At 43.6% G+C, this 23676-nt stretch overlaps 1 protein-coding gene across 1 annotated transcript in view; it reads right to left on the bottom strand.

Moving 5' to 3' along the window:
- Positions 1-9262: 9262 nt before the first annotated feature.
- The window catches only part of GLDN (gliomedin), a 60443-nt gene continuing 46029 nt past the window's right edge, over positions 9263-23676 (bottom strand). Inside the window, exons 5-10 of the mRNA XM_049613612.1 lie at positions 19644-19781; positions 17511-17648; positions 14675-14758; positions 14452-14577; positions 13289-13439; positions 9263-10932 (exon numbers count right to left, since the gene is read on the bottom strand). Of these exons, the coding sequence (XP_049469569.1) occupies positions 10455-10932; positions 13289-13439; positions 14452-14577; positions 14675-14758; positions 17511-17648; positions 19644-19781 (1115 nt within the window). The 3' untranslated portion in view covers positions 9263-10454. The remainder of the gene's footprint in view (positions 10933-13288; positions 13440-14451; positions 14578-14674; positions 14759-17510; positions 17649-19643; positions 19782-23676) is intronic.

Genomic DNA, 23676 nt, shown 5'->3' with positions numbered 1-23676 from the left:
CGGTCACTTGGTGTTAATCTAGAGACATTATGACTTTAGATGGTTGATAATAAAAAATTACAGTATGTTAAAAAAAAAAAAACTTTACTGAGAGTACATTAAAGACTTGAAAGTGAGACCAGAAACCATAAAACTCATAGATGAAAACACAGGGGTTAAGGTTCTAGTCACTGGTTATGGCAATGGGTTTTGGTTGTGACACCAAAAGCAAGGGCAGCAAAGGCAAAACTAAACAAGTGGGACTCCATCAAATTGAAAAGCTTCTGTAAAGCTAAGGACATTTATCAACAAGATGAAAAGGCCAGATATACAAGGGGAGAAACTATTTGTAAAGCATGTATCTGATGAGGTGAATATCCACAATATATAAAGATAGCAACAAAAGTCTGATTAAATATGGGCAGAGGATCTCAACAGACATTTGCCAAAGAAGTCACATGGATGGCCAAGAGTTAAATGCTCAATATCACTCCTCATCAGCAAAATGCAAATCAAAACCACAATGACATATCCTCTCACAACTGCTACCTGGCTATCATCAAGAAGCCAAGACATTAGTGTTGGTGAGGATGTAGAGAAGGGTGAGCCCTTGGATGCCCTTGGTGGCAATGTAAATCGACACAGCCACTATGGAAGACAGAATGGAGATTCCTCAAAACATTAAAAATAGAACTACCATGTGATCCTGCAACTCTGCTTCTGAGTATCCAAAGAAAATAAAAACACTAACTTGAGAAGACACATGCACCCCCATGCTTACTGCAGCATACTTACAATAGGCAAGGTATGGAAACAACTGAAGTGTCCACAGGTGGATGAATGGATAGAGAAAATGGGGTATATATGTACACAATGGGATCATGTGTACATAAACAAGAAGGCTTATTTGCAACAACACAGATGGACCTTGGGAATATTGTGCCCAGTGGAATGAATCAGACTGATCTCACTTACTGGTGGAATCTTAACAAGAAAAAAGAAAAAAAACAACAACCAAGAAACAAACTCAAAAACCAAACTGAGTTCATAGATCTAGAGAAAAATTTGGTGGTTTCCAGAGGCAGGGAAAGGTGGGAGGTAGATGAGTGGGTGACTAATGTTAAAAAGCACCAACTCCCAGCTTTAGGAAAAACAAAAAGTCCAGGGATGTAATGTACATACAGCACAGTAATTACCATTACTAATACTGTACTGTGTATTTGAAAGTTAAGAGAATACATCTTAAAAGTTCTCATCACAAGAAAACATCTTAGTAACAATTTGTGGCAATATATGTTAACTAGACTTAGTGTGGTGGTCATTTCACAATATATACAAATACTGAACCATTATGTTGGGCACCTGAAGCTAGTATAATGTTAGCTCTTCATGATACCTCAATTAAGGGGCACCTGGGTGGCTCAGTCGGTTAAGTGTCCGACTTCTTCTCAGGTCATGGTCTAACGGTTCATGGGTTTGAGCACCGCGTTGGGTTCTGTGCTGACAGCTCAGAGCCTGGAGCCTGCTTCACATTCTGTGTCTCTTTCTCTCTCTGCCCCTCCCCTGCCCATGCTCTCTTTCTCAAAAATAAACATTAAAAAAATCAAAATAGTATGGTATTGGCATAAAAATGGACACGAACAGAATAGGGAACCTAGAAATAAACCCACTCATCTGTGACCACCTTATGACCAGGAGTCAAGAGTAAACAATGGAAAGAAGGTAGTCTCTGCAATAAACTGCTGGGAAAAGTAGACAGCCACAGGCAAAAGGATGAGAGTGGACTCCTCTCTTACACCATATATGAAAGAATCAACTCGAATTGGGTTAAAGACATGAACATGAGACCTGAAATCCTAAAACTCCTAGGTGAAAACACAGTAGGTTAAGTTCTTTGATGTAAATCTTGGCAATGATTTTTTTGATTTGTCCCTCAAAGCAAAGGCAACCAAAGCAAAAACAAACAAGCGAGATTACACCAAACTAAAAAGCTCCCACCCAGCCAAGGAATCCATTATGAAATGAAAAGGCAAGCTGCAGAATGGGAGAACAAACATTAACACATCATATCTGATCGGGGTTGATATCCATAACATCTAACAAATGCCTATGACTCAGTAGAAAGAAATGAAACCATCCAATTAGAAAATGCCCAAGGGCACCAAGTAGATAGACATTTCCCCCAAATAAGACAGAGTAGCCAGGAGGAAGGTGAAAAGGGGCTCAACATCATGAATTAGAGCAATGCAAATCTAAACCACAATGACAGCACTTCACACCTGTTAAAACAACAAAGAGATAACATCAAATAGAAATGTAACAAAGGGATAACAAGTATAGGTAAGGATGAGAAAAAGGCATTTCCTTTTCACTGTTGTTAGCAATATAAATTGCTAAGGTGATATAGAGAATATTATGGAGGTTCAAATTATTAAAAATTGAACTTTCATATGATTCCATATTCCAGTCTGGGTATATACCCAAAGGGAATGAAATCTCTATCTGAAAAAGCTGTTTGCATCCAAATGTTCATTGTAGTCATAGCTATAATTACAATGACAGCCTAATTCGGAAACAACCTATTTGACCATTCACCCTGAAGTTCATGCTTGAGGGCATTATGCTCAGTGAAATTAAGTCTGGCAGAGAAGATATTCTTATGATCTCACTTACATGTGGAATCTAAGAAAATCCAATTTAAGGAGATAGAGAATAGATTATTTGTTGGGGGGGGGGGCTTGTCAGTGGGAAATACATGAATGCGAGGTAAAGGTAACAGCTTCCAGTTATAGAATATGTAAGTTCTGAGGATATAATGTATAATGTCTATATTTAACAATACCATATTGCATAATTGATGATTGCTAGAAGAGTAGACTTTTTAAAGTTCTCATCACACACACACACACACACACACACACAGTTGCCATCACAAGAAAATAATTTGTGTAAGGTGATAGATGTTAGCTAAACTTACTGTGATAATTTTTTCACTTTACATATATCCTATAATTATGTTGTACACCTAAAACTAAGGAACGTTATAGGTCAATTATGGCTCAAACTGGGGATAAAAGCAAGAAAGACCTAATTGCCTTGCCAAAAAAGAAGCACAAAAAGAATGTGAAATAAAGACTTCAACAAAGAAAAGGTAAATGAATTTATCACCAGCAGATCTGCACTAAGAAATGTGAAAGTCGTGTATAGGAAGTCAGTCCCTCAATCCAAAAAGGAATGATACTAGATGGAGATCTATCTGCACAAAGAAACACAAATCACCAACACCGGTAACTACATAGGCAAAGAATAGACTTCTTTCTTCGTTATTAAAATATATTTAAAAGGTGACTGTCTACTTGAATCAAAAATACTAATACTTGCTGGTTGCATACCATATGTACAAGTAAAATGCATAAGAACAATAGCACAAAGGCCAGGAGAAGAGAATGGAAATATATTGTTCTAAGTTTCTTATGCTAAAAAAGTACAGGTACACTGATAAAAATACGATAAACTCTAAAGGAAAATAAAACAGTAAGTTGTTTGTAACAACTTATACTTATTATAACCAAAAGCCCAGAAAGAAAGTAAGGTGGAGTTATTAAAAAATTCAGTCAGTTCAAAAAACAGCGGAAAAAGAAAAACAACAGATGAGACAATATCAAGATTATAGATTTAAGTCAACCATAACAATAATTACATTAAATGTAAATGGTCTAGCCAAGGGTCAGCAAACCTTTTCTTAAAGGGCTAAATAGTAATTATTTTATGTTTGCAGCAGGTTTCTGTAGCAATTACATAACTCTGCTGTTGTAGCACAAACAAAAACAGTGTCAGTCAATACATAAATGAGTGTGGCTGCATTCTAATAAAATATTATTTACAAAAATAGGTAGCCTAGCAGACTGTAGTTCACTAATTCCTTGTTTAAATACCTCCATTAAAAGGCAGAATGATTGTTCCAAGGGAATATCTCATTGTGGTTTTGATTTGTATTTCTCTGATAATTAGTGATGTTGACCATCTTTTCATGTGTTGGCCATTTGTATGTCTTCTTTGGAAAAATGTCTATTCAGGTCTTTTGTCCATTTTTTAAATCATCATCATCATCATCATCATCAGGTGTTGAATATAATGGCTAGTATCAAAGAGACCAGAAACAACACGTGTTGGCAAGGATGTAGAGACAAGGGAACCCTCGTGTACTGTTGGTGGGAAGGTAAATTGGTGCAGCCACTGTGGAAAACAGTATGAAGGTTCCTAAAAAAATTAAAAACAGAAGTACCATATGATGCAGAAACACAACTTCTTGGTATCTACCTGAAGGAAACAAACACTAATATGTAAAGATATACACATCCCTATGCTTACTGCGGTGTTATTTACAATAGCCAAGATATGGAAGCAACCTAAGTGTCCAATGATAGATGAATGGGTAAAGAAAGATGTGTATATACACAATGGACTATTACTCAGCCATAAGAAAGAATGAGTTCTTGCTATTTGAGACAACATAGATGGACCTAGAGGATATTATGATAAGTAAAATAAGCCAGACAAAGACAAATACAATATGATTTCACTTATATGTAGAATTGAAAAAACAAAATGCACACAAAAAAAGAAATACACAAAAAAAGCATAAATAGAATGTAAGTACAGAGAAGAAACTGGTGGTTGCCAGAGGGGAGGAGGTGAAGGGAGTGGGAGACACAAGCTTCTAGTTATGGAATGAGTAAGTCACAGGGATAAAAAATACAATATAGGGAATATAGTCAGTGATATTGTAATAGCATTCTATGATGACAGATGGTAGTTATACTTGTGGTGAGTTTAATAGAGTTGTCGAACCACTATGTTGTACATCTGAAAATAATGTAACATTATGTGTCAACTAAACTTCAATAAAACAATAAAAAGAGGAACAGACTCATAAATACGGAAAATACATTAAGTCCTTTGGGTTTTTAATGGAGGCTTCATTACACAGCCATGATTGATTAAATCACTGGCCGCTGGCAACTGATTTAACCTCCAGCCCATCTCCTCTCCCTGGAGGTCAGGGTGGGACTCAAAGTCCCAACCTTCTAATGACATATTTGGGTGCCCTGGCAACCAGCCTCCATCCTTAGGTTGTTTAGGGGCTTTTCAAAAGTCACCTCATTAACAATAAAAGACATTTTTTATGGCTCTAATCACAGGAAATTCCAATAGTTTTAGGAGCTCTGTGTAAGAAAAGGGGACAAAGAACAAATATGTATGTCTAATTCTAAATCACAGTATCACACCAAGGGTTAGCAAACTGCACTGTAGGTCAAATAAAGCCTACCACCTGTTTTTGTACAATCTGTAAGCTAAGAATGGTTTTCTACATTTTTAAATAGTTGAGAGTCAAAAGAAAAACATTTTATGACACTTGAAAATTATGAAATTCAAATTTCAATGTCCAGAAAGTTTTTTTGAAATATAGCCATGCTTCCTCACTTATGTGTGGTGTGGTCTAGGATTGTTTTTAGCTACAACAGCAGAGTTAAACAGTTAAGCAGAGACAGTGTGGCCTACAAAGCCTAAATTATCATCAGACCTTTTGCAGAAAAAAAATTGCCAACAAGCTTACTTAGTGTAACCCAGCCCTGAATTTCCTCTGTTTCCAAATGACCACAAATACTACACACAATGAAATTTGGAAGCAGCCAACCTAGATATCCCCATCCCATACGGCAGGTTCCGAATCTTTCCCTGTCTGGGTCCTCACCTTGGTACAGCGAACTTCTCTGACTGTGAGTTTCACCTTCTTGGGAGCTTGGCAACTCTGATCAAGTCCAAGGTCAGGTCCTCATTTTTTCCTGCTCTCTACTGCAAGAGATCAGAACCTCTTTGTATGCTGCGAAGGAGGCCCTACCTGGGCTTTCTCACGTAGCTTTCAGTTGGCAATTAATTGGTTTTAGCGTTTTTATCTTTTTCCAGAGGGCCAATCAAGCTTAGCAACAGCCTCCCTCCTGATTTTGTTTCCTTTTTAGTCCCTATTTTTCCCTAATTCTCAAACATCTGATACATAACATTAGCTAAGGTATTCCTTTCCACTGGTATACCATTCATCACCAAAGTCTTAACAAATGGACCATCGCATTGTCCCAAAGGCTAATTGTGCTCAGTCTACTACCAGCAATGGAGTCCTCATTGTAAACAGGTGGTGAATGATCCAGCTCCAAAACCTGATCTCAGTGGCTTCTTTTTAGGACCACATCTGTTTAGGGTTGCAGGACTCCCAGTCAAATTAGAATTTCAGACAAACAAGTTTTAATTGTAAATATATTCTGTACCATACCTGGGACATACTTACACTAAAAATGTTGTGGTTGTTCTTTATCTCAATTTAAGTTTTAACTGGGCATCCTGGAGTTTATCTGGCAACTCTACAATGGGTTGGGTTTCCCAGGAAGCAAGCTCTGGGATGGAGTTCAGCCAGGAGGATGTCATTGAGAAGTGCCCTTGATTCAGCACCTGTGGAAGGGAGGATGGAAGGGCAGAGGGAAAAGTCCATTTTTTTCATTATTAGAGTCAGTTTTATTGTAAATTCGTTACATTGCTAAGAACCATTTTTGGGGATGTGAAGTGTTAACCGCCTAATCAAACAGGCCAGCAGACAGAAACTGTGGTGTGGTGTCCCTGATGCAGTCCCCTCAACCCTTGAATAAGGCTGCAAGAATCTGATTCTCCATAAGAATGAACTGTGAAAGTAACAATAATTTATCAAGAATTATATCATTTTCATAGCATTTGTCATTTGACACAGAAAAATCAAAGGAGGTAAGTAATACTATTATACCTTTTACAGATGAAACAGAGGCTGAGGGATTAAGATACCTGCCCAAATTCACACCAATTCAGTTTTTTAAAATCTTATTTTATTTTTAGATCAAAATGTTATGTTCTTTCCAATTGCTTTGCCATGTCAATAAATTAGCAGATCTTCACTGAGTTTACGTCTGTCTCTAGTTCTAGTTACTGGTTTCCACATTTTTCGGGTTTTCCTATAGAGAACACATAGTCCGTATCAACGACTTTTCAGTATTCAGGAGTCAGCAAATTCCAAGAGTTTCAACAGAGGAGCAACCAATGTAATTCTTCCACAATATTGCTTTGGGTTGTTATTTTTTCTTGTAAATGTTACATGTAAATCAACAGGAGGTAAAAATAAGAATACACTTGTTTCAACGTATGACTTATTTTATTGACTAACGTTAAACAAACGGCAACCAAAAGAGACATTCACCATGATTAATTTGTTGTTCAGAATTGTTCAGATCTGTGGTTACAGATTGGACATCCCATCTTTTAATAGTGCGCTTGCTACACCAGGTCCCAGCAGCAGCAGAGAAACTGAAAAGCCCTATCACACACCTCTTCATGTGGTTTGACATCAGTCACAGACAAAATGCACCTTGAAGTTGGAAAGTGACTCCTGGCTCTTCAAGGATCATAGCGTCTCATTGGCCCCTCACTTAGCAATCTTGAAGGGAATGGCTGCGAAGGGACCTAAGCCTGGAACTCCTCATTTTAATTTTTTGTTAACATTTATTTATTTTTGAGACAGAGAAAGACACAGAGCACGCGCAGGGGAAGGGCAGAGAGAGAGGGAGACACAGAATCCGAAGCAGGCTCCAGGCTCTCAGCTGTCAATACAGAGTCCAAGGCGGGGCTCAAACTCCTGAAAACGAGATCATGACTTGGGCTGAGGTCAGACGCTTAACTGACTGAGCCGCCCAGGTGCCCCTGAACTCCTCATTTTAAAGCTTTCACCCCAGAACTCTTTCTCTGTCATAACATCTGTGCTTAGTGGTCCACTTGAGACCATGACCGCCTGCACGGCTTTGATAGGACACATTATCACTTTGAGAGAAAATGCTTTGAAATAGTGTCTGGCCTACATTTGAGGTTGGGAGGACAGTTTTATTTACTTTCCAGGGGAAAGCTATCTATTTTAGATTAAAGAAGAATTAGGAAATTATCTGCTTTGATTCTGACATCAGAAGTGCAGATATTTGAAAAGTGCTTTAAAGCAACTTTGATTATAAGTGACAATGTAAACTTCTAAAATGATATCTTGACTTAAAAACATTAGGTTGTACATTCTACTTTAGCAGTGAGCCCAAGCCTTTTTTTTTTTTTTTAATAAAGTAGTATTTGCAGGCAAGGAGTAAAATCTGGATTCTTTGCCTTGTGTAAAGACAAACCTTCAACCCTATTATATTGTTACTTACACCTTGCTCAGACTCAGTTATCCCGATATTAGTCCTCCATGGGGAAAAAAAAAATCCCAGTATGAACTTCCCTAGCAGTGAGTATATAATCCCATACCCACAATTAAGGGAGTCAGGATAGTTCAGATATCAAGACTGAGGTTTCTAAAAATTTTTTTCTGAAAGGAATATGTGCTAATTCAACAAGATTCTTTGGTTGCTACCATATATATAATTAGTATTGGATGTATATATTACTAATACCACTATTACTATGAAACTGTATTCATATCCAGGTCCCCTATGTCCAAAAACAGAAACACATATATTCAAATACTTTAAAAGACTAGTATTCTCTACATGCATTGATCTTAAGTATGAAGCTATTTTACTTTGTTACAAAACATGAATCTGAAGAGTATTTTTTTTAAAGCTATGCTGACAGGACACAACCAATCTAACAGAGAAATGGAGAAAAGCTTTCAAATATCCATTATTTTGAGAATACAACAACAAAGAAGTCCCCAGTAGCTGCCTAAGTGTTTTCAGGGGGTGGGGAGATTTAAATACCCAAATATGCACAGCCCATAAGTTTCAAAATGCTTCCATTAAATAAGTGATCAGGCCACACTCGGGGCCCCCAAGAATGAAAAACCCTGAGTGTGTGGCTCTCCTCCAACACACACATGAATTCAGTGAAGGCAAACAGATAAAAAAATCTTTACATAAGATTTCTCTGGGTCCCCTTCCTTCCTGGCTGTGGGACCCCAGTAACTTTCCAGATTCCTCTCTCCTCTCAGCAGCCTTGCCCATACGCCAGGCTGCAGGATGTCTGAAGAACTGAATCGGCAGAAAATACATACTTAAGGGCATTCAGGTGCAAGTTAAACTGGATTTTTCTCCTAGCTTCCAATGGGATCAGATGACATCCTTTGAAACTACATTAGGGAAAGAGCGGTTTACTAACCGCTTTGGGGGAGGGCCACTTAATTTTATGCTGTTCTCACCCTTCCCCTCGACCACTCAAACCGTATTATTACTCTTTCTTTGTCTGGAATAAAACAAAACATAACAAACAGCCTCTGGCGAATAAGCCCTGCCAACAATCAGCCTCACTTTATAGCCCAGAAGTTGGCAAACTTTTGGTGTAAAGGGCCAAAGGGTAAATGTTCTAGGCTTTGCAGGGCCCCTACTCAACTTTTTCGCAACAACTCAATTCTGCCACTGTAGAGCAAAAGTAGTCACAAACTCTGATACACAAGCAAAGGCGAGTGACCCTGTTCCAATACAACTTCACAAAAACTTGCAATGGTCTAGCTTTGGCCTAAGGGCCATGGTTTGCCCGTCCCTGTTCTAGATAATAATCACAAATGGTGCCTCTTCCAAAAACTGCAAAGGGCTTCCCATGGTTCTAGCCAGATTAATGCCTACTCACATAATATTTAGTAGTTGATAGCAGATGCGTAGCAGTGAAAGCAGCAGCCAGGGTGACGTGAGGATTCAGTGTTTGTGATCTACAGCAGGATCAGAGACTGATAGGAACCTGGAAGTGCCTGTTTCTGTTTCATTAGCAAGCCTGAGCGTTGTAGCTGTGCCTGGCTTTTTTAACTTTGGAGCGGCAATCGCGAGCCCAGGATGATGCTCATTCCAGTGCTGTGGTGGCTGGTGCGGACGCAGAGAATGGTAATAAATTATGGGTAATGTGGTCCCTCCACAGCCTTAAAGGGTCCATGCAGCTTCCCAAGGCACTGAATACAAGTCACTACTAAGGAATTCATTGCTCAAGTGTTTGGGCTTATCAACTTGGAGGTAAATTTGCTCAGCATGTGGCTAAAAACCAAAAAACCAAACCAAATATGTAACAGCTGTGAAGGCAGCAACAGCCGAGAAGCACAGAAATCCCTACAGGTGGAGGGAGTCTTGCCAGTCATCTTTGGCAGCCCTTTCATATTACCAGTCAGGAAAACAAGGCTCACAGAGAGAAGGGTAACTTGCCCAGATAGTCTGTGGAGAAATCACCAAATCATAGCCATCTTGACCTCCAGTCTGTTGCTATTTTCCTCTAAGGAATCTGAATTTAAAGGGGGTTCCCTGACCATATAAACACTCAACTCATGTCATGAGATTATGACAGCTAAGGACCTGGTTACCCTAAAGACAAGTTTTATGTTGGAATATTAATGGTACCAGAGAACATCTGAAACTTGTCAAGGGGGAACAGAATGCATCTCATCACTGGTTTATTGTAGCTGACAAAAACCGCACAGGATAAAGCATTAAATGACCATCTTCCCATGAATATAAATGCTGGTCTCTCATATTGTAGGATAACATGGCAAGAACAGACTGGGAAGTTCTTAAATTAAAGTTTGCATTGATCTGTTTCCCTCCTAACAAATCAAAGGCAAATGTTATCCTCAGATCTTTGGTGTCCGTGACATAAAGGATCCCCTGGGCAATGAAGGCGTTACCGGCCTTGGTCTTGGGGTATGTGGTATTAATGTGTTGCACCACAGAGAATGTCCTCTCATCCAACTGGGCGACAAGAATGCTTGAGCCATCCACACTTGAAGCATAGATAATCCAAAGACCCTTTTCATCCACAGCTAAATTGAAGTAAGTCTTGGAATTTGCAAAGAGGTATTTTCGATCAAAATACAGGGCATTTTCAAGTTTCAGAGTTTGGGATGTTTCTTTGCCAAATTCAAATCTGAAATGTGGAAAAGGTAGATATGAGTCAGCATTTTTGTGGACAATGGTAGGTTTTTTGTTTTTTGCTTTTTGTTTTTGTTTTGCCTCCTCTATTAAACTGGGGTGGGGCTTGGGATTCTGCATTTCTAAATTCTAGGTCTACTGGTTTACCCACAATGCTCTGCATACCAAGGATGTAAAGGATGCCGACTACATCTAAAGTGTCCACCTTCGTGCCACGTGCTCCAGGAAAATTCCTTACCCTCATGACTCCTCAGTTGTTTGCCAACCTCCTGAAATGCCCTAAGATTCTTAGATCTGCAAGGGGCCTTAAAAAATGATCTAGTCCAGTCTTTTCAGTTTACACATGAGAAAGTGACTAGCCCAGGAATATGAGTAAGTAGCCAGAGTTAGAATTTAGGTTTTCTAACTGCAATTTTGGGGGTTCTTCCTCTACCCCATGCTGGAATTTTTATGACAAAAATGTCACAGTGGTCTAAATGAAGAAGAAAGTTGTCAGCTGAGAAGAAACGTAGCCAAGTCAAGGCCTGCAGTTTTCTTGTCAGGAAAGTGACTGGATAAATTCAGCTACAGCATGGAATCCCATGCCCTCAGCTCCTGGAGGCTGTCTGACCAGGCAGACTCCAAATCCAGACCATATCTAAAAGTTGATTATGATTCAAAAGTTACCTAACTCCAGGAATGAAAATTCACGAACGTTAGGCTAAATGAGAAGAAAAACACAAGAGGGTGCCATTGAGCAGGAGAAGAAATAGGGGAAGCATGAATCTGCAGATATGCGGTGGAGCCTAAACTAACAAACTTGGAGTCAATCAAGAGACCCTGAGTTAAGTGTGAGAGACACCAGAGAAAATAAGGCCTTGAGAACAGCCTGCCTGCCCACCTCTGCTTCTTCCTCTGAATGTCTGGAGCTCAGAACTGCCAATCAGTCCATCAATACCGTTGGTCTGGTACCTAGCAGCTGCATTTCTTGAGGAGGCCTGTCCCCTCACAGGAAAAACAGGGTCTTATTCCAGCCTGCCTGCCCCCGGGCCCCGCCTGTGGCCTGGCATAGAGCAGACCGAAGCAGTGTGTCAGACACACATAGCTTCATTAGAAGACACTCTTGGAGAGGCCAATCCTCTTTCTGGGGCTCACTCATCCTGGAACTCCCTTACCACCCTCATCCCTATGTAAAAACAGTGCTGTGGCAGTAGGGAGCTGCAGAATTAAATGAGGAGAAATGTCATGGGAAGGAATGTGTCTGGGGAGTACTGGCTTCTGAACAGGAGGTGGGTTGGTTGTGTTTGCTGTTAACACAAGACTCTGCCCAATGAGGTAGCCAGGGAGATATGGAAATGATGGGGAGGCCTGGGAGAGAGGAATGAGAGGGGGAGGAGGAGATGCTTCCAGCCACAGCTGACATGTGTCCCACCCCCATCCTCACCCACACTCAATGCCAGCAAGGTTGTTGCGATTGGACCTCACCAAGTGGAGGAGGGCCGTGAGGGCAAGGGAAGAGGGACCCAGCCCTCTCTCAGGTCCTTATCTCTTGTTTTGGATGACTAGGACCATGGCTTTCATAATACTGGAATTATCTCAGATAAGGGTACAGCTGGAGGGCTGCAGACCACAGGAGGTGGTGTCTTGTCCGAGGCCATGGAGTGAGTAGGCGAAGTTGGAACCTGACTTGAGCTCCCTACTCTCTTCATTTCCCAAGATGCCCTGCCTCGGCCCAAAACCTGATTTCTTCTTGAGCCACAAAGACAAAATTTTAGCAATTCTTTTGGGGAGCCAGGAAGATATGGCTGCCACCCCGAGCACAGCTTACCCAGGTGACCACTTTCCTTCCCCTTGGTAAGCAGAGAGGAAGACAGGTGGCCTGGCAAGGGCTCCATCAAGATGACAGATCAATCTGAACACAAAGTTCCCTGGCTTTGCACTGTCATCCTTAGTCTTCAATGATCTCAGCTGGGACATGAAATTCTTCACACCCAAAGTTTTTCAGAAACTTTGAGTGTGTGTGAACCTTCCTGCCTAGGGAGAGCTAGGTTCTGGCTGCTTCTTTTCTCAAAGGATGACAAAGCTGCAGCCCTAATCACACCAGGTCTACTTCCCTCTGGCTCTGACCTTAGTCTTGGTGTCCCAAGCAGCAATGTTGCAGATCCCAGGTCAGGGCTGGGTCATGGGGCTCACTCACTGTTTCCTGTGGTTCATTCAGTCAGAAAACCCTGACTGACCTCTGTGTGCCAGGCTCTGGGGACAGGAAGATGATGGCACCATAGTCCCAGACCCTAAGTAGCTCTCAGATTACTAAAGCACCACACAGGTGCTGTCTGGGATGCGGAAAGACAGCTGTGACCCAGATGACTCACCTCACTATGGTGTTGGAGCCTCCTTTGTGGTAGTAGAGACAGTTGTTGTGAACGGCATGCCCGCAGCCATGGAAATAATATGGGAGATGCACGAGAGTGTAACTACCATTCAACAGGGAGGGTTGGTCTTTGAATTCCTTCACCCTGATGCCTGCAGGGGGAAAGCCAGGGAGAGGCAATCACAGCTTGGGAGTGAGTCAGGGGAGAGAGTTAGAAAGAGGGAACTTGAGAGTGAGGTGTCCTGCAAGGGTTCATGTCCAGGTTAGAGTCTCAGACTCCCAAACTCAAAGTCCAGTTCTCTTCTCTGGATTCCAGAACCATGCTTCAAAGGTAGGAGCCACAGAGTTTGGCTTTACTCCTCCTAGGAAAACTGTATCACTCCCTCCCAGCATACCCTAGATTGTTTATAAAATCTATCAGACCGATATAGGCCTGTACTGGGAACAGCAAACACTTGGCACTTGGGCAGTCACCTCCTGCCTCCTCCTGCCACTGCTAATTCACAGTGTTCCTCTTTCCTTCTGAGTCAGCGTCCTTCTTAGCTGGCAACCCACACAGTCACTACCCGCTGATCACTTGGCCCTGATGAAATGGAGCAGAGTGTCTCAGCTATCGCTCTGACCAGTGAATATGGTCAGACCTCTTCTGGAATGAGGTTACTGCTACCCTCACTGGCAATCCCTGACCACGTCCCTCTGGGGCAGTATAACTAGGGTCATGCTTAGATGCAGTGTGTCTGCAAGATGGCGCTTCACCTTCTCCCCTGGGCTCTCTGTCCAACAGATATCTGAGAAAGATGGCCAAAAGTACTCTCCTTAAAGAAAGATGGACAGTGCACAAGAATTTGTCTGATATTTCTTCCACATTATGGTTTGGGGCTTTTAAAGACTGGAGTCATAATGATATTTGCTTCCTTCTGGATAAGATAAGTTGGGAACACCCCGGTCATATCCTTGTGACCTGAACTGCAAGGCTTGTCACCAGTGTGCTCAACTGAGAAAAGTGTTCTGCCCACGCATTTGTGCTGTCTGAAATAAAGGGCAGTTCTGTGACACCAGTCAGCAGGGATTTCAGACACACAGAGATAGAAGAAGCCTGAAGGCGGGCAACAGATTAAAGGCACAACTACCACAATGATGTGGGTCATTGTCAAGTGAAGGTACCTGAGAAATGTTCAGTCACCCAGATCCGCTCATCACTCTTGTTAGCAGACTCTCTTATCCAAGTCCCAAATGTCTCTTTAACTTTCAGTACTTGTGTTGGATTTCCAATGGAAGCGATCATGGATTCTGTCAAAAGAAGAGAAAGGAAAGTCATTCACCTACCAATTATGAATTTAAGACATCCAATTTCTGAATTTCAAAACAAGATGCTTTGCCTCTGCACCTGCTTGTGGAGAATGGTGTTCCCCGCCTTTCTCATCAGCTTTTCCAACCAAGGTATCATCATTTGGTATGGCGCATGTCTCCCCTAAAACAACGACAATGGCAACGATCAGAGCCAGTGCAGGCAGCACAGTGAGACTCATGTAACTTTATTATTGGTGCTCTCCCCCACCTCATTCCAGACTCTAGTCCTATAAGCTTTCTTTATAATAGGTCTACCAAGTTTTTTGGTTGCTTGCTTTTAAGCAACAAGTCATATACTCCCAATTCCACACCCTCGCCCCTCACTTCCACCACTTGGTGAGTTCCTAATACGCTTTCTAGGAGCACAGTTGCTAAAGTAATACAATCTCAAGAGGCTGTCAGTAAAAGGGAAAAAGTGGTCTGTCCAAGCCCTCAGAATTCTGGGGGTGGGGGGTGGGGGGAGAAGAGACTTACTGATAATTTCCTGGCCCCTCTGGGCAGGTGGTAGGTATCACTATCATGGATTGCATTTTCCAGGAAGGATTTTCACTTTCAGGGAAGATGATGGGTCCTCATGAGAGGGTGGCCCCCTTTACCCTGTCTTTCTGGATGCCAGAGGGAGGCATCACAGAAGAAGGAGCCCAGAGATGTTTGAACTCCCCCCCACCACTTCCCACCTGTGTCTGCTTGAAGGTCTATGAGATGTAGGTCCTTGACAGGCGCCCAAGTTATAGTTGTTTTGAAGCTATACCTAAGTGAGAAGCCATCAGGCCTGGGTTGTAATTGTTACCTTTAACAGATGGGCTTAATTCAGACCTTGGTGAAGAGGTGTCTTGGGGCAGCAGAAGTAGGACAGAGAAGGAGGGGAGGAATATACCCATGTGAAGACAGGGAGTGGGTCAGCTGGGGAGAAGGACCTGGTCTGGGGCAGGTTGAGGCAAATCAGGCTTTCCAGAGAAGTTCAGGTCCACTTGCCTAGACAAATTCTAAGAGGTTCAAGTCACCTGTAGTTGCTAGATAGAAAGTATTACCTCCATTGTCCCAAGACCAGCTCATGGAATAATCTGGAGAGATTTTTTTATTAGTAAAATAAAGGGCAGGACCCTCTGCAGTCTAAGCTTCTTTCTAGCAGGATGAGCCTATATTTGCCCCGAGTCCTCCTGTCCCCTGATGAAAGCAGTTTTGGGGAATGTGTTATGATTCCCCACTCCCCATGCAATTCTGCTGCCTCTGAGTTTCATCTGGACTTTCTACTAAGGAACTTGGGTTTCGTACAGGAAAGGGACAGAGAGACCCTCCTGTTCTTCATCTAAAGAAAAGACTCTCATTAATTCATGTTGTACCAGCCTGCTTCTAAAGCTGTGGGGGCGGGAGGGAGCTTAAAGAAATGGAATTGGAGCAGGAGAGAAGGCCAAGTTCAGATGCAAGATGCCTGGCAACAGAGGACTCATTTCTAGGAGGCCGAGTAGAAGATTATGGCCTCTCCTTTAAAGCAGTTTTCACAACTCTGAGGCCCAGCCCCTGCTCAGTAGGCAGGCCAGGCAGAGGCAGGTGTTGCTCCAGCACCCATGCCCTGGCTGACATAGTCTTTGGCAAATTGGGACTCTGCAAAAGCTCAAGTCAGATTCCCCCTTCTTCCAGGCGAAGGTTCCTGTTCAGCTCATTCTCCAAGGGCAGCTGAACAAAGGGCTGAAACTAACAGAGGGGGTGGTGCTGAGCCCCGGGCTGAGGGGGGCAGCTTGGCCCTGAGGCTGTGATTTCTAACTAACTGCTGGGCAGAATCATAATCAGGCTGCACTGACTGGGGGGCGGGGTGGGGGTAACATCTTTGAAAGCACTGATTTGCCCACTTTGACAGCTGATGTGTGCCCCAAAAGCCTTCCTAAAAGACCAGGGCACTAAACAGAACTAAAGACCATGTAGGAAAGCAGCAGGGAAGCCCACAGCAAGTGTGAAAGAAACTCCAGTTGGTATCCTCCTCTCTGTTTGCCACTGACATGATGCCATCAAGTGGTGCCTTCTCGTGGCCTGACCAGGAGTCGGTCCCGGGTCACCACTCTGGGAAGAAGTTCTAGCATCACGTTAGAAGTATTTTCTATTTATATGGCCCTTGATTTCTAATTAGCTTTCAATCCTATGGCCACCTCTGTCACAGATTGGCCGACAGACAAGTCCTCTTGGCCTGCCAGAGATCAGGCGTCCCTTGCCCTGGGTTAGCTTAGTCTCAATGTGTGGATTTCCATCTCTGAAAGGAAGATGCTCTAAGAGAAGGACTTTAGAGGCAGGCAGACATGGGTTTGAATCCAAGCTCTGTCACTTACTAATTGAGTGACCTTGGGTAAGCTACAATAGCTCCTTAGCATTTCAGTTTTGTATCTATAATTTGGTGGCAATACCGATTCCTGTATCATTTTGTGAACCAAGTACTTAGCACTGTGCCCTGCACGTGGTTAGCACACAAAGCTTTGCGGTGGTGAGGACAGAACTGTAGTACTGTGGGGAGTTAACCAATCTGAACCTCCCCCTCAACTCCCCAGCATCAGTCAAGCCCTTCACGTTCCCAGAGTAAATAGCTTAGCCTTTGAGACCCTTTCAGGGGAAAGGGATGGTGAATTTGGCAAAGAAGAGGAATAGACTGGTGACAGATGAGGGGAGAGTGATGAGGGAAGGGTGTGGGAGGCCAATTCTAAACCTGCTACCAGTTCTCCCCTGGGGCAGACTGCCCAAGCCATTTGCATGTTGCAAGGGGGAATCTCTAGCTTTTGGCAGAATCTCCCTCTGTTTAAAAAATCTGGTTGCAAAGCCTGGGTAAAGCCTGAGAGTTTGGGATCATTAGCTCAAGGGGAGGGTTCTCTGGGGCAGGGGCTGGTAACCTGGGCACTGGCCATTGAACATGTTTGGCTGCCGTAGGCCTTTAGATCTTCTGCTTCCGGGGGGTCCTGGGGGACCTGGAGGGCCTGGGGGCCCAGGTGGGCCAGGCGGGCCAGGTGGGCCTTGGTCACCTTTGGCACCTGGAGAGAGAGAAAGGGGTGCAGGGAGAGAGATTGATTCAAGAGCCATAAACAGAGATGGGTTTCTCCCAGGGGAAAAGAGAATGAACAGCCCTGGGGAGGACTGATGAGCCCCCATTCCCAGGCATAACTGTATTCTAGCCCTGGCTGTCCAAAGTCGAGAAAGTACCCATGGCAGATGTTGAGTTCCAACTATGTGCCAGGAACTGCACTAAGAAGTTTACACATCTCCTCCTCCATTGTTCTTCCCAACCATTCTGTGAGACAGTATTAGTAGCCCCTCAGTGACCTCAGTCTCGGGGAAGTTCAGTGCTTTGCCCACGGTCACAACTGGGAACAGGCCTGCAACTTAACCTCAGGTATGTCTCACACCAAAGCTCATGCTCATTTCACTGGCCACGTTGAAGGATCTCAACCCTGACTGCTTATTAGAGTCACCTAGAGTCAGTCTAACACAATTCTACTGCTTGGACCCCATCCAGAACAGTTAGATCAAAATGGTGAGGAGATTGGTCATCTGTATTTTTTAAAACCTCCTAATATGCTGCCAGGTATGAGAAGCACTGCTCTGTGTGGTAGGAGAAATCAGGAGATCTTGTCCAGCCTGTGACCTTGGTCAGGCAGCTTAACCCTCTGAGCCTGTTTACTTCCAGACTGAGTCTCATCCTCCCTGTCCTGCCCTGTGATAACCCACTGAGGTCACTGGCGTGAGTGGGCAAGCCAGGGCCACAGAGGCTAGAGGCAGGACCAAGCCCACTCAGAAAGGGGCAGATCTGTAGGCAGAGCAGACATGATCTGCCCTCATAGGCCTTGTCTGCTCTCTGACCAGGGAATACTCAGCTCTGCCTGATCTCTGGAATTGGGGTACACTCAGTGATGTTGCTTTTCTGAATGGTTTGTCATCACCCCTCACTTGTTCAGTAGTATAGGGGAGTGCGGTGTTCTGGATGTGTAGATTCCCATGTAAGTGAAGTATAACACGATCTCGTATTTTCAAAGTTTATTCACGAATCTATGATCCTGTCAAAATACTTCTTAAATTATATATATTTTGCATAGCAACTTCCCTGTGTATGAAACAAAGCATTCTAAACATAACTTGAGCTTTCCTTGATGCTTTGGTCCTAGCACAGTGCCTGGCAAAGAGTAAGTGCTCAACAGATTTTGAGTGGCTAGATGGGTGACTGATTCAGGGTCATTATTCTTGAACATCTATCATCTTAGCTTCTTGAGGACAGATGTCCTGTCTTACTCATTTTCATATTCATATTCTCAGCTACTACCAAAGTCTCTAATTCATAAATGGTGTTCTTTGATATTCAAAAAGGTTTATTGACTACATTAATAGGATAGTTATGTCTCTGAAGTGCTGTGCTTTTAAAATTCTTCTGCCCCTTCCTCCTCCATGCCCATCAGCTGTCACCTATCTTTCCACCATGTGATTGTCCTTCTGGTTTGTTGTGCCTCTACCCCCCCACCCCACCCCAGAGGCCATCCATCTGCTTTGAACCTGGGCTGGAAGCCAGAAAAAGAAGATCGGCAACCGTGTCTGCCCAATTCTACATCCAAAAGCTGAGGATTAAGGTCTGAAGATGATCCTACCTGGATTGTGAAGAAAATGCCTGAGTTTTCTGTCAGTTTGTCCTCTGAGGTATCTTAAATTGCTTGCTTACTTGTCTTATTCTACATTGTGCTAGGCTTAATAGATATTTGGAAAAAGGAAGCTCCTGTCATCCTAATTCAATCTAATCATGATGTTTAGACCTGAATTATCTAAACTGTTTATGCTGAGATCTCAGATTTGGTCTCGCCAACCTTGGGGTAACATGCACAGTTTTTTCCTTCTTGGAAGCACAACACTCTAAAACATGCTGCAAAGCAGATGGGCACGCAAAGTAGAAAAGGAGAGAAAACCTGTGCTGCCTCTGTACTAAAAACCAGGCTGGTTTGTGGGCATGATCACCCTGGGAGACAGCCCAAGTGCCAGCCACTTACCTGTGGGGAGCACATCATTGGACACATCCCCTTTGTCTCCTTTGTCCCCCTTTGGCCCTGGTGGGCCCTCATTTCCAGTCAAACCCAGCTCACCAGGGTCTCCCTTTTCCCCTGGAGTTCCTGTGGCTCCAGGTGGCCCTGAGGGGGGAAAAATAATTTATTAGCCTACAGCGCAAGAATCTCTGGTACACAACTTTGTGATATTGTACTTTGTACGTTTAAGATGAAGTGGCTTCAGTAGCCAAATGCAGAAGACTCTGTAACCATTTTAGGACAGCAGCATGATTATAGATTCATTGACAAATAGTATTTCCAGGTGGCTCTTCTGAATATTTTAAAGACATTTGCCTGAGCCAACAGGTTGAAGAGAGAGGAGTGGACCAGAAAGGGACAATCACAGCAAGGGCAGAAGGAAGGTAAGGCCTGATCAGAAGTTTTTCACGCAGGAAGAGCGGAGCACTCAGATGGGACTGTTCGGTGCTAGAAGGGTACGTGCATTGCTTGGTTTATTCCTCACCACATACTGGAGTGGTGAGCTAGTAACGTATCCTTACTGTCATTTCATAGAAGCTGGAACTCAGGCTTACAGTGGTTATCACTGATGCCACTAAGTGAGCAGGCAGAGATCTTCTGATTCCATCTCCGGTTCCTTTTCTGTGACATTTCAATGCAAAATGCTTTTAATCAAAATAGCAAAACAGATAGAGTTGCTCTAGCACAAGCATGAAGAGGGATGATGATAGTGTGAACACGATGCTGTGTGTGAAATGTCTGCCTCTGTTCCCGGGGAGTCCTGACTATGGGAATTGCAGACCTGTCACTCATAGCTCAAAATAGGTAAGAATCTATGCAATGGCCCATCTCAGCACGGACTATGGAGAGTACAGCATTCTGATCCCTGAGAGAAAGGAAGCAAACTCGGTGCATAATATGATTACTATGCACTGCTGGCAGGTAGTTTCCAGACAGCAGCACCATTATTTGCATTGATCCTCCCTCCAGATTTTAAAATCTGGACCCACTTCCTACCAGCCCCATAGGATCCCAACAGAACTGTCTCAAGAGAATCAGAGGATTAGGGATTGGAAGGCACCTCAGAGGTGACTCGGAGTAACCTCCCATCCTACCCTAAAAGCCCCTCTGCACTATCTGATAGGCCCTTCTCAAGTCCTGTCAGCAATGGGGAAGTTATTACATCACATCATATCACAGATCGTACTGGAATACTCTGCATTGCCATCAAAGGCAGTATCCCCCCAAAACCTACAGCTGCAGTTCTTGGCACCTTTTCTTTATGCTGGGAAGTGATAAATGTTCAATGTGGTTTTTGCTCTTCCAGCTACGGACCGCCCCAAGGAAGACAGCAGTGTGCTCAAGAACCTTAAAGTACTGATCACTGTTAGACAACACAGTGAGCAGAGAAACGTCTGCTGGACTTCAACCAACCATAAAAACCACACCTGCACGAAAGCCATGAAATTCAGCTGTGGCAGAGGGAGTAGGAGGCACCGGCTTGCCTGCCTCTGCCAGTGGTGATGTCGGGTGGGTGTCATGCACTGGGACGCCCAATTCCCAGTGAAGAGCTGGGAACACAGTGGAAGAGGATGTGAACAAGAGTAGAGGCAGCCCTTCCGTTGTGGGCACTTGCTCTGCTATGGATTCAGTCACACAGATGGCAAACCAAGCCCACTGGGGGGTGGGGGGGAGGGCATGGCTCATCATGCATCTCTCACAACAGCTCTGAAAACCCATGGTTCTGGGTCATCCCTGCCCACAGTCATTAGGACATCTTGCTGGAAAGTGGTTCACTCACTTAAGAAGAGCCCTTAATCAGTGACCTCTGCACACAAAGATGTCCTTTTGTCAGTACTTTAAATAGGCAATTTGGCACATTATCTGAAGGACACAAAAGACTAGAACGTTGCCATAGAGTCTGGCCAGCACATTGCACCAAGCGTAACTGATAACCTTATAAAGGTTTCACATGACCCTGATTCAGCAATGCTCAGGGAAATGGTATTTTCTAGTTATTTCAGGTTTTTTTTTTTTTCAGGCATTTATTCTAGTCACAAAGAGCCTTACTGCATCAGCATCCAGTTTCCCCTTCTTTGCCTTTATTCCTTCCTTGTATGTCTTTTCTTTTCCTTCTCTAAAAGGCCACATATGAATCAGGAAAACGTTCATACTGGGGGCGCCTGGGTGGCTCAGTCGGTTGAGTGTCCGACTTCGGCTCAGGCCATGATCTCATGGTCTGTGGGTTCGAGCCCCGCGTTGGGCTCTGTGCTGAGGCTCAGAGCCGGTGCTCAGAGCCTGGAGCCTGCTTCAGATTCTGTGTCTCCCTCTCTCTCTGACCCTCCCCCGTTCATGCTCTATCTCTGTCTCAAAAATAAATAAACATTAAAAAAAATTAAAAAAAAAAAAAAAAGAAAACGTTCATACCATAAGGCAGCTGTTGTAATGCTGCCCCCACAGGGGTGAGTACACAAAACCAAAGATCTTAAAGACCTCTGCTTAAGAATATATTTTGATTTGGGGCGCCTGGGTAGCTCAGTCGGTTGAGCGTCTGACTTCGGCTCAGGTCATGATCTCACGGTTGGTGAGTTCGGGCCCCACATCAGGCTCTGTGCTGACATCTTGGAGCCTGGAGCCTGTTCAGATTCTGTGTCTTTCTCTCTCTCTGCTCCTCCCCCCCCACACACCCTGTCTCTCTCTGCCTCTCAAAAATAAAGAAAACTTATTTTAAAAAATTAAAAAAAGAATATATTTTGATTCTTAGCTGGGGGTGCATGATCATTTTTAAGTTTTCCTTCTGAAAGGGTGGGGGATGCTTTGTCTCTACACAGCATTTCTCTTACAACCAATGCCTCCGACAAAGTTTCCTCTCATCCCGCCTTGGCCGTGCCCTGGCCATGCCACGTCAGAAGTACAGCACCACCTAACTGCATTCACCATCAGAGGCGCCGTGAGCGGCACTTTCCAGCCTGGCCAGCCTCAGCAGTGCACAGCAATGCTGTTCCACTGTGTAGCCTGGCCCCTGACATGGTGTGTCCCGTGATTTCTGGCGGGCTTGAGTCAGCACATTCTGCAGAGAAGAGAGGCCAGCTTCTTGCCTGACTCACATGCTGCAAGTGTCTCTCTGCTATTTTCCTTCTCCAGTGGTGCCCACGCAAAACAAACTGTCTTACCAGCTTTAGAGTTTGGGGTTGTGTGATGTCCCTGGGGTCAGCGCCAGCATCTTCACGGCAGGGGGTGAGGGAGGACGGCTTATTTCTGGCAGAACCATCTGTCACTGACTGAGGCGGGGAGGCACAAGGGGGCCAGAGGGTGTCACAGGAAACCCAGTCCCAAGATTAAGAGGAGAGCATTTATTTCTGTTTTATGAGGATTCCATTTTTCGAGACGACAATGCAGTATTAACTCTTAATGAGAAAGTGAGAGACAGATGGAAAAAAAGAAAATGCTTGGTTTTGAGGCAAGAGAATGTCAGACTTCAGCAAAGATGTTAGTTGCAAAATTGACAACGTTTAAGACCCTTTAGGTCTCTCTCTCCAAACCTCAGTCAGTGCTTTCAAATGAATACTGGCATTTCAACTTAGATTTCCTTTTGGATTAAAATCAAGTTTTGGAAACAACAGCTAATACTAATATAGCACTTAGTATGTGTCAGGCCCTGTTCTAAGCACTACATATATATATCTCATTTAATCTTATAAATGACATTATGAGGTTGATACTGCTATTGTCCCCATTTTACAGATGAGGACACTGGCACAGAGTGATTAAGCAACTTGCCCAAGGACACACAGCTAGTAAGTAGAAGAGCCAGGGCCCAAACCTGGCCCATGCCATCAGCTCCATGCTATTCCATCGTTGTTCAGCCAAGGGCGGAATCTGAGGGTTATCTCTGCTACTTCAGTCTCCTGGAAACAGTGGTTCTAGATCCCTTTCCTCTGGTTTCATCAGGTTTTTCATCTTCTCAAGAGCCCACAGAGGCCCCCTGCTGCCTCCTGCAGACATGATCCTGCCTGGGTCC

Source organism: Panthera uncia (genome assembly GCF_023721935.1).
Source record: "Panthera uncia isolate 11264 chromosome B3 unlocalized genomic scaffold, Puncia_PCG_1.0 HiC_scaffold_1, whole genome shotgun sequence".
NCBI classification, from domain to species: Eukaryota; Metazoa; Chordata; class Mammalia; order Carnivora; family Felidae; genus Panthera; species Panthera uncia.
This window is presented reverse-complemented; position numbering and strand designations above follow the sequence as displayed.